This window comes from Maniola hyperantus, chromosome 18 (assembly GCF_902806685.2).
Source record: "Maniola hyperantus chromosome 18, iAphHyp1.2, whole genome shotgun sequence".
NCBI classification, from domain to species: Eukaryota; Metazoa; Arthropoda; class Insecta; order Lepidoptera; family Nymphalidae; genus Maniola; species Maniola hyperantus.
The window spans coordinates 10,600,040-10,611,151 of NC_048553.1; the positions used below are offsets into that span (position 1 = coordinate 10,600,040).

General features: G+C 34.4%; 2 protein-coding genes across 2 annotated transcripts; one reads left to right on the forward strand and one right to left on the reverse strand.

Moving 5' to 3' along the window:
• Positions 1–55: 55 nt before the first annotated feature.
• Positions 56–3,847, forward strand: CLS (cardiolipin synthase). Its single transcript, XM_034978217.2, has 5 exons — positions 56–627; positions 860–997; positions 1,672–1,887; positions 2,512–2,607; positions 2,985–3,847. The coding sequence occupies exons 1-5, from the start codon at positions 229–231 to the stop codon at positions 3,135–3,137; spliced, it is 1,002 nt and encodes a 333-aa protein (XP_034834108.1). The 5' UTR covers positions 56–228; the 3' UTR covers positions 3,138–3,847.
• LOC117990735 (transforming acidic coiled-coil-containing protein 3-like) lies at positions 3,841–10,963 on the reverse strand. The gene is made up of 2 exons (XM_034978220.2): positions 10,671–10,963; positions 3,841–10,564 (listed from the first exon to the last, which is right to left on the reverse strand). The coding sequence occupies exon 2, from the start codon at positions 10,478–10,480 to the stop codon at positions 9,512–9,514; it is 969 nt and encodes a 322-aa protein (XP_034834111.1). The 5' UTR covers positions 10,481–10,564; positions 10,671–10,963; the 3' UTR covers positions 3,841–9,511.
• Between the last annotated feature and the right edge of the window lie 149 nt (positions 10,964–11,112).

Sequence of the window (11,112 nt, forward strand, 5' to 3'; positions counted from 1 at the left end):
TTATATACGTAGTTTTATATACGTAGTATATAAAATTATACTTTATAAAATATGTCAAAGGTGTGTCAAAACTCAAAGTGTCAACTATTTTGAGGTAATATTTATTACACTTGTTATTTACGTCTTATTTACGTTAGTAAATTATGTAGTTTATATACTATTCCTAAAAGTTTTAAAATACCCAAATTAGAACAAGGATCAAAATTATACTAAAGTAACCTAACAAACATGAGGTTTAGAACGGTCAGTTTCGTGAAGCAAATTCAAACTTTGTATAGCCACCAATACAGCACACTGAAAATCCAAAATATTTTTGTGAGACGGCAAATTGCAAAATATCCCATAAAACTTACATCGATAGTTTGCGTTTACTCTTCAGACAACAAGAAACATTTGCTCGATATCGATAAGCAGAGAGAAGCCTTAAAAGATGTATTGGAACAGAGGAAAAGTCAAATCAAAGATACTGAACAGAGACTTCGACAAAAAGGTGTTGAGATCGTTCGAGACTTGAAGCAGCAGAAAGAGATTACAGGACAGAAATTTAAAAAGAAAAAAGAGTATTTAGTGAAGGATATTTTGGAAACTAAAGCTAAAGTTAGAGAGAAAATAGAAGAAGTTGTTGAGGTGTGAAAATTTGTTACATTACATTTATCTTTTCCTTTTTAACCGGACACAAAGTAGCCTGTCCCTGAGATGCAAGCTATATCCCTGTACCAAATTTCGTCCAAATCAGTTAAATGGATGGGCCCTGAAACTTGTAGACAGACAGACACACATTTGCATTTATAATATTAAGAATGGATAATTGTTCTGACCTTATAGTAAGTTGTATTAAATGAATTTTGTTTTATTTCAGAAAGAAAATGTATTTACAATTCCAAATATACTCTGTATGACAAGAATAGCTATGTCCCCATATTTGGGGTATATTATATTGCAAGACAACTACAACCTGGCCCTAGGCCTGATGGTGTTTGCAGGTATTACTGATGTGGTAAGTTAATTGTACCAATGATTGTTTGGTAATAGGTCTCATGTAGGGACCATACTCCACAGTCTTGTGCCACCTGTATCCAATGGCTTCCTGCAACTAGTTAGAAATAGTAAAAGAAAGATTTTTAATGTAAAACAAATAGATCTAGTACTGGTTTGGAATGCCTTTCCTACCGAGAAGCTCAACGGTTGCTCATTTCAAATATTCAATTGCAATAATATTATGCTGTGTGTAAGTAATTGCAGTCCCATGCAATGCTGGAGTGAGTTAAATCCATGTTTTTTTAACATTTACTAATTTTATTCAATTGTATATTATAATGCCCTAACTTGTGGGCATGTTGAGGCTATTATCTGACACCTTGGATAATTTAATTTTCGAATATCCATGGTGTCGCTTCTGGTGTTTTTCTCTTAACTTCTTTTAGAGTATCTACATCATTTACTTTTTAGTATTGCTAAAAAGGATGGAAAGTTAATTTTAAAATAAATACTAAATTTTAGGGCTGCCCTACAAATTTAAACAATAGGCTCACAACTGGCATCTAAAATCACGAGGTTTGACAGTTCTAAATTAAATTTGTCTGTCTTTTTCTTATTCATTGTTAAGAAAAAGATGTGAATACTCTGAAATTTAGTTGCAACAGAATCAGTACCAATCAATCTTTATTTCAGCTAGATGGATGGATAGCCCGCAACTGGGAGGGTCAATCATCTAAGATGGGGTCATTCCTAGACCCAATGGCAGACAAAATCCTCATAGCGACTCTGTTCATATCTCTTACATGGCAGGGCTTGATACCACTATCTCTAACATTATTGATAGTAGCAAGAGATGTTGCGCTGGTTGCAGCTGGCTTTGTCATTAGATATATTAGTTTGCCACCTCCAGTAAGTATTTTTTATGTGCTAAATTGCTGAAATCCCAATAGAGCTCTTTGATTTCTGGGATAAAAAGTATCTTAATAATAATTATGTCCATCCCAAGGATGCAAGCTAGGGCAAATTTTGTAAAAGTTTGTTGAGCCATTGAAAGGTAACAAACAGACACAGAGTTACTTTACTAAGTGAAGATGTACATTGCACATTGTACACAACATTGTGTATATTTGTCGCTTGTGTCCGGTGTTGGTTCATTGCCTATTGGCATAGGTTTATATTAGTCATCATCAAGGATTTTGCCGCAATTTATTAACAGCGTTGAAATTAAGGCTCCAAATATAATAAAAAAATTAAATTTCTTTTCTGCTCCAAAATAGGTTTCATTTAAATATAAAAATAATAGATTATGTAAGTTTTGTAATGGTGTTTGTAACATTTATAAAACTATATGATAACCTTTTTTTTCATAAGCTGGTATATAATAATTTATCATAACAAAACCCAAAAATAAAACATGTCTTATCTCAAAGAATTTTTGGGAGAACCTCATTTCCATGATTAAGTACTCATTTCTGACTCTTGACTACGTATATGTCATATATGTAGTGACAGTGAGTAATATTGTGTTTGCAGAAGACCCTGAGCAGATATTTCGACGTGACGCACGCGACGGCGCAGCTCGCGCCCACGTTCATCAGCAAGATGAACACTGCTGTACAGTTATTACTGGTAAATACAGTTAGTTATATCGTAAAGCCTAGTTAGGACGTCCGCCTCATATTCGGGAGATTGGGGATTCCGTCCTGGGCATGCACCTCAACTTTTCAGAGTTATGTGCGTTTAAAAAAATAAAAAATCACTTGCTTTAACGATAAAGGAAAATATCGCGAGGAAACCTGCAATGTGTGCGCGTGATAATCTGCACAATTATCAGTGGGAATCGGGGATTATTTTAGGAAAAACTACCGTTTATGGAATAACTACAGTCAAAGTTTTTGGATGTTAGTATGTCCTGGATCCTTATGCATGCGCTAATTTCTGACATGCACTGGACCAGTTTTTCAAGCGAACTAACATTTTAACTGTACCTTCCTAATAATTTTCAGGTAGGAACAACATTGGCATCGCCTGTTTTGGGTTACGTCGACCATCCAGCTCTTACAGCCCTGTGCGGGCTGAGTGCGGCCACTACCATTGTATCGGCCATCAGTTATCTAATTAGTAAGGACACTTACAAAGTGCTCAAGAAAAACTTATGAGTCCAGTGATTGTTGTTTATTTATTGTATACTTAGTGTATCATTGAATGTGTATTGTGTATAGTCTTCCATTATATCACTGTTGTAATTAGGTACTTATAGGAAAAAAATCGGACGTAAGCACCTTAGTATCCTTTGAACGATTGTTTTTTGCCTTTGGGCACTTTCACAATACTTGCGATACGACGTCGCATAGTAAAATTCTAAGACGACGCACAATGCATCGCGGGAATTTACATGGGAATCGTAATGAGAGAATGAGAATCGTAAGAGATTTGAGATGCAACGTCGCAATGTAAAATTCTACGACGACGCACGATGCATCGCGGGAATCGCGTATTGAGATGAGGGATTCACATGAGATCGATGAGATGCGATGCGACGTCGCATCGTAAAATTCTGCACGGGGAGCAGAATCTATCCAATCTCAGGCGATCCGCCGACATTCGACAGTCGGTGACCGATTTTTTGTCGGCAAAAAATGAAACTACAGATTGCAATATTGAAACGTACCGACTTTTTGTAGGGCGTGTGTGTTTTAATAATGCAATATGTTTTTTGCCTCCAAAGAAATCGGCCACCGATTGTCGGCCGTGGGCGGAGTGCCTTATATTATTATTGTAGACCATGAAAACATCCAGATGACTAGTATTGTTAAAAAAACTTGAATGAGAGAATTGTATGTTGTAAAATTAAACGCCACATTTGTGTAAAATAGGGATAATTTTATTTCCTCATTCTATTCATATGAGTTAACTGCACATAATGCGTATCATAATAATATATTATTATTTTTATAGAAAAATGATAAAGTACAAAATTATACTTAGACTAAAGACAGACTTACATTGAGCCAGTAACCGTCTTTTGCACTGACTTGCTCACACAGACACAAGTCCTGTAAATACTGATTTATTACTGATTATTTAAGTGTATTGCAATCATCACTACTGTTGTTACTGACTGAATTAATGGTACTCTTGCTAAAACTGCATTTTAGCCAATAGTGGAAGAGTATCAGCCAATCTGAAGAGTAGTGACTATCGCATTGACTATTATATTATTAAAGTTTGATATTTCTTAACTCTACTTGCGAGCTATCTAATAGACTCATATTTTATGTGCATTCAATTTGATTGTTCGTAACTATAGAAGCGAAGCTCACTGTTTAGGTATACCAACAGGCGCCACATCTAACATTAAATCAATTTACACGACATCAGTATCGAGTTAGCAATGGTTTGTCTCGTGTTTCGAATCAGTTACTATCTCAATGTAAATCCGGCTAAATAAAGAAAAATTTCTGTTACATTTTGGAGGGTCACATTTATATGAGTAATTGGTTGTTTTATATATAAAATCTCGTTTGAATCAATGAGGATGATATTTCCAAGAAATTAGAGTACAAAAAGTATTTTCCAAAAAAACATTTTTAACAAAATATACTTTGGAATGTTGATATTGTTCGTTACAGTTTGTTAGCCAATGGTTAGTTATTATTTAAATCAGTTTTATTAATACAAAAATACCATATCAAACAACCACTTTTGGGGATACCTAAGTGATCTACTTTTATACAGGCTAGTCAGAGAGACCAGCTAAATCCTTGAAATAAAACTCAAATGTTCAGTAAAATTCTGATCATGAAAAAATCATTTTCCATTTAAAAAATGACCCCTCACACGCCATTTAATTTTTTGTGTCAAAAGTACGATTTTACTCCTTATTTTAAAGGTACTTTTGACATGACAGTTGACCCATACAGTTAAAATCGCGCGTGAGAAGTCATTTCTGACCGACTATAGGTACATCATTTTTCATTCATTAGGTATATAGTAGCTGTCTCTCTATTGCCTTTAAAATATCCAAAATAATAAAGGTGCCATAATATTACAAGCTGTAATACTTTTGCGTCGAGAAGAAATTTTATTATAGTTATAAACTACTACTAACCACACAATTTGGACAGGACAATAGTTACATTAGACAAAGTGTGAGAGCCGGTGAACGATTTGTTTCATGCCTTTATACAAGAATTTTTTTTAAATGTAGAAACTTACTGTCTCACCAATAAAAAATAAAGAGTTCTAAATTGACAATTTGACAGTGTTTGTATGAGAAATCTGACGGTTTTTAAAACACGCGTTCAAGGCTTACTTACTTAATTTGGTATTGGTAAGGCTGTGGCTGTTTTGAAAGTAATGCTTAAATAATAAACAAATATTTACAAACTGGAAGAGCTCCTCCGGTTATAAAACCGCTCTCATAGTAAGGGAAATGCAGTCAATCAAGGACCACACTATATTTTTTTCAATGTCTGTATGTGACAACCCTTTATTTGGTTACCATTAGATGTATGGCTATCACAAAATATTGTAAATGCATTTTTTCCGATGATTTGAATTTCGACGCATATAAAACGGTTCGAATATATCGTTCACCAGTTCTCAGACTATCACATATTTAATACACTTAACAACTTTCAAGAACATTTCGTAATGTATTGTTACATTGGACTGGATGGATGGTGAATTTATTTTCTCACAAAGGCACACACACTACACAACCAAAACAATCTAATAAAGTTATTTATTAGCCTAGGCGGGCACGTGACCGATTTACGGTCGATCTCCACATGAAATACAATTAAGTATATTAGTAGTAGTAATTCGGGCAATGTACGTAACTTTTTTGTTCCGATACAAGTAACCCTTCCGATGCGACCTCAACTGGTGATGCAGTAAGATTGGCAGACTCAAGTGATGATACAGTCTAAGGCTGAAATCTGAAAGGCAGAAAAGTGCTGTTGTACCTGGCGGCCAAAAGTATTGGCATGGAACAGTAAAATTGAAGGCGGTCACAATGGTTCGGAGACGGTCGAAGTGATATAGAGAATCCAAGGTCCTGCACAGCCCCAAAAAAGATGAAGAAGGCTGAAATCTATAGGGCGCACTTTGACTTTGCTCAGACTTTATTAAGCTAAGTGACTAAGATGACTATGAGTTTACTGAGTTATGGCTCGGCTCTCTCGTTTCAACTCAACTTAGAGTTTACTTAAACTCTGGGAACTTTAAAGAGCAGAACGAAGAATCGTAGTTTAAATGCGATGTGTTTGCAGGGGCTGGTAGAGCCTTTAACAACGACTTTTCACATACTCGTACCTATACGTCGTCATAATGCGCAAAATCGCGTTTACACAGAACAGATTTAAAAACTTAATCTATTCTATGGTTACTAGGGTCGAAACCTACTCCTTCGGGCCTCGGGGGGGGGGCGAAATAGTCGAGTCAATATACCTACATAAGGTAGGTTGGTATTAATATTGGTTCGATATTAAGAATGATTTAGGATCTGTCGATATTGATTGGTCTTTAGCCAGTCTTTTCAATAATCTCGATCGTTTCAGACCAGTTTTCAGTCTTATGAAAATTATGAAAATATTTTTAGCTCCGAGAATCGGTTCGTACACGCATAGCCTTACAAATTAAAAAAAAAATATTAGGCATATCTACCTACATTTTACCAAGATGGAGATTCTAGGAAATAGGAACAGAATTTTAGAATATAGGTACTTGTCTACTCTAGGCCCATGGCAAATGTGTTCTGGCTATGGTGTGTAGTGAATTGAATCAAGCGTTTTTTAAATACTAATTTCACTAAATATTATGCTAATACACATTTTATTTACTTACTATTTTTAAGGGTTCGTAATCTCATAATATAAGCAAAGCATATTGAAAATTTCGGAAAATAAGCTTTTAAGACTAGATCAATAAAAATGCATCTAATTGAGAACATCCTTTTTTGAAGTCAGTTCAAAAATAAAAAGCTATGTTTTGGAACCTGGATTTTAAACTATTAGTAGCACCTCTAGGATAAAAGTAACCCAAGTACATAAATCAAAGTTATGAAATTTTAACGAAATAATATAATCCAAAAAGTATTATGTACATATTTATCTTAATAAAAGCCTAATAAAAAAGCTAAAAGCTTAATAAAATTTTGTTTACAACGCGAATTTCCGTAAGCATTTTTTTTTAGTTAGGACACTTTTACTCTGGAGGTGTTATGTAGGTATAACCATCAAATACAACTTAGAATAATTATAACATAAAAATATAATATAATGTTCATATTAATAAGGTTAATAATAAAATAGTAAGCACAAAAATAACAACTACTCTTACACTATAATATAATAATTAATATTTTATACAATAATACAAAATTTTAATTCAATGACTTATGGCAGCTAGGGTTGTAACATGTTTTCTAAATTTTACAACAAAATTCAGGATTGTATAAAAATAAAGTTTAAAAACTAAACACAACAGACTACTATTCTATTAAAAATACCACCTACAGAGGAATAATAATTGATTTTCATCCCAAATAAATTGTATATTTTTGGTATCTAAAAAACCTTTCATTTTGTGGCTTCCTTTCATGAGTGGCTACATATATTAGAAATCGTCTGTAAGGAAAAAAATTGATGCACGCTTCAGTAGGCACTCGGCTCATTCATTTTGTGCTACATCCTACATATTATACTGCCAGTATTTTTTTATTATAATGGTTGCTGAGTGGGTTCATCATCTAAATATATCAAAGGAAAAGGTGACTGACTGATCTATCAACGCACAGCTCAAACTACTGGACGGATCAGGCTGAATTTTATCATGCAGATAGCTATTATGACGCAGGTATCCGCTAAGAAAGGATTTTTGAAAATTCAACCCCTAAGGGGGTGAAATAGGGGTTTGAAATGTGTGTAGACCACGCGGACGATGTCGTAAACAAAAGCTAGTTTCTAATAAAATGCAGCCGGCCCAATCGGTAAATCCTCTTTCCATATTTATTTCTAATATGTCCACCATGCTGGATTTATCATGATGGACACCAACAACCAATTGAACAAAATATAATGAATTACATAGGAATCAATCAATGAAAATAGTAACCCCGATTCAACTAATTCTGTAGTCACATACAAAAAATAAGTATCAGGTAAGCATTTTTTAAGTTGTTTCACAATCCTGAAAAATGTCCCATAGCCCTGATTACTTTGCACCTCAGTTTTTGTAAGCACACTCTTAAATAAATCTTTGGATATAAAATGAAGAATTTATTACAATAGTATTATTATAATGAAAAAAAATGTCAGTCACTTCTTTTTTCTATAAATAAATGAAAATATCGAAAGCTTAAGTGTCAAGGCAACATACATTACAAAAACTTTTTAAAACAAGAAATCATTATTGTCTACACAATTATAATGTACAGACATTTACATTATAAGCATAATTTCTATCTCTAACGTTGGTTACGTACTCATCCGATCGGAGTCCGTGAAAATACGTCCCTTTTTGTTTTGTATGGTAGCTTATGACATTATGTCTTAGATATTTTTTATATCAGTATTTTCACGGATTCGGATCGGATGAGGGCGTTATCGTTGTAAGGGGATGGAAAATTAGTTATTTTTACTCCAAGGGACCAACAATTTTTTGTAAATTAATGGATGGGTTAGAAGAGACATTTAATAATAAAAACAGTGAAATATAAGCCAACTGAAAAAAATGTTGCTATTGGTAAAAGTTTGATAAGTACAAGAATTTCTTGCAAAAGATTTTTGTTTCAAATGCAATAGTATTGGCTGAATTTATAGCTAAGTTCTTGCAATGTAAAGGAACCCATTGTTTTTTGCAAAGCGCAGAGTGATTTTATTGCAATATTAATTATGACACAATTCACATAAATATAAATTATAATGTCATGAGTTCAAATAACTTAAATTCTAAATAATAATAAAATTATAGTTTATTAGATGTGTACAAAAATAAAAATAAACATTGCTTACTGGGCCCTTCCAGCGATCACACACTCATCCGATGCAAATCTGTGAAAATACGGATATAAAAATATCTACGACATATTATGTCATAAGCTACCATACAAAACATTAATTTCATGGACTTGGATCGGATGAGTGTGTAACCACCGTATGTGTAAGTTTTCAAGTGAACAAACATGATTGAGTGACAAAATCATCATTATGCATGGCTAACAAGCCCATACAAATATGAAAAAATATAACTTCAGGTCATGTACATGTTGAAAACGTATACTGAGAGCATTGATTGCACGAATTATGAGTTAATATACACTACTTATGTTTGTTCTTATGAAATGGTAACAGCTTTGCTTGCCTTAATTTGCTTGTTATTTTTAATCGTTAACATTAGAGTCTGTGAGTGATTATATTATTTATTTATTAATGTACTCTAAATGTTGATTTTGTAATACTAATGTGTTAGTTAAATGAAAATGATTATGAGTATAGTCAATACATTTTACCATCAATATAATTATAGATTAACCCACTTTGTTTATCAACTCATCACAGATGGCTGTGAGCTCCTCATTATCTTTTATCTTCTGTGACAGCGATTCCTGTAAAGATGAAGCATGTACTTCGCTCTTTTTAAGCATCGCATTCAACTTCAATATTTCAGCCTGATGAGACTTTTTCACTGAATCCAGTTCAGCATTAGCTTTGTTCAGTTGCTGCATCGCATGTTGTCTTAATGTCTCGTATCGAGCTTCCAATTTTTGTATTGCATCGTTATTTTCTTCAACTGTCCGTTTTAACATCTCCTCATTGCCTTTGTACCCTTGAATTATCACTTTACACCTTTCGTATTTAGTGTGCACATCATTAAATGCATGCTCCATGGAAGCCAAGTGTGCCGCTGCTTCATCACGCTCTCTTAACAATGTTGTGCGCTCCTCTGCCCACCTCTTAGCCTCAGTTTCTCTTTCACCTATTAGAGAGGATATTGTGCGCTCGTACTCTTCCATAACAACACTCATCTGTTTGTTATTCCTTACCTTTTCTGCAACACGCTGGGAGAGTACTTTCTCTTTTTCAGCATATTCATCGTTCTGTTCAGTTAACTTCTTAATTTTTGTTTCGCAGTCTTCTAAGCGCTCACGCAAGTCTCTGTTTAAGTCTCTCAAGTTTTGAGCTTCTTCTTCTTGGGCTGTCAGCATTTCCTTGACAGCTCGCAGCTGCTCTAACGTGTGAGGATCCATATCTGAAGATCGCGTTATCACTGGTGGTGGCGGAGGAACGCTAGTACCGAGGCTTAAAAGTCTATCAATGGTAGCGATTGCAGGTGAAACACAGTTGGCCTTCACAGGTGTAACTTTGTTGGCAACAGGCTGACTCCTGTTGACGGCTGGCGTGACTACTTGCGTGGGTTTCTCCGTATGACCACTGTTGCTTGGTTGTACAGAGAGCTGTTGCATTGAGTTCACTATATTTTGCTCTGTACCTGACATGGTACTTTTCAAGATCTCCACGAGCTATTTAACTGTACTGTTTCAAATCTACACTTGGCGAACCTTTTCAGTCGACATCTTTTCCTAAAACCATAAAACGAATAAAATTTACTTACATTTCCAAGGACAATGACATTAAAGACTACATCAAGGAAACGGTATCAGTTATCCCACATGCTACTTTGATTACCTTGTAATTAATGTAACGCATCACAAAGTTCGCCTGATGCTCACAAACGTATTGAAATTACAAAATTGTAAACATCCCACGCATGGAATTACGAACAATATAACTTGGGTCTTCGAGTCATAAAATCACAACAGTTCACACGTATCACAAAATAGTTTTATAAAACCAACAATAGATTTCAAGTCTTATGCACGCATTGTTTCACTATTTTCAATTTGCTTCGGTATTTAAGATTTTCGCTTAAATTCTAATAAATATAATGGTCGAAGACGGATGGATGACATCAGAATTTGTCATAGATCATAGACAAATTAATAGACTATAGAGGCGACCTTAGACCTGATCTAATGATAAATAATTATAAGCCGGCCTCACACTCTACAAGTCATGGGCTAACACTGGCTAACAGGCCAACACAACAAAAGCCAACTGGGCCAACCCT

What these genes read in the sequence shown, in the direction of transcription:
- CLS (XM_034978217.2), top strand. Translation starts at nt 229, where the DNA reads ATGAGGTTTAGAACGGTCAGTTTCGTGAAGCAAATTCAAACTTTGTAT. An exon ending in AAATAGAAGAAGTTGTTGAG is followed by an intron (nt 628 to 859) that starts GTGTGAAAATTT and finishes GTTTTATTTCAG; the next exon opens with AAAGAAAATGTATTTACAAT. An exon ending in CTGCTGTACAGTTATTACTG is followed by an intron (nt 2,608 to 2,984) that starts GTAAATACAGTT and finishes AATAATTTTCAG; the next exon opens with GTAGGAACAACATTGGCATC.
- LOC117990735 (XM_034978220.2), bottom strand. Translation starts at nt 10,480, where the DNA reads ATGTCAGGTACAGAGCAAAATATAGTGAACTCAATGCAACAGCTCTCT.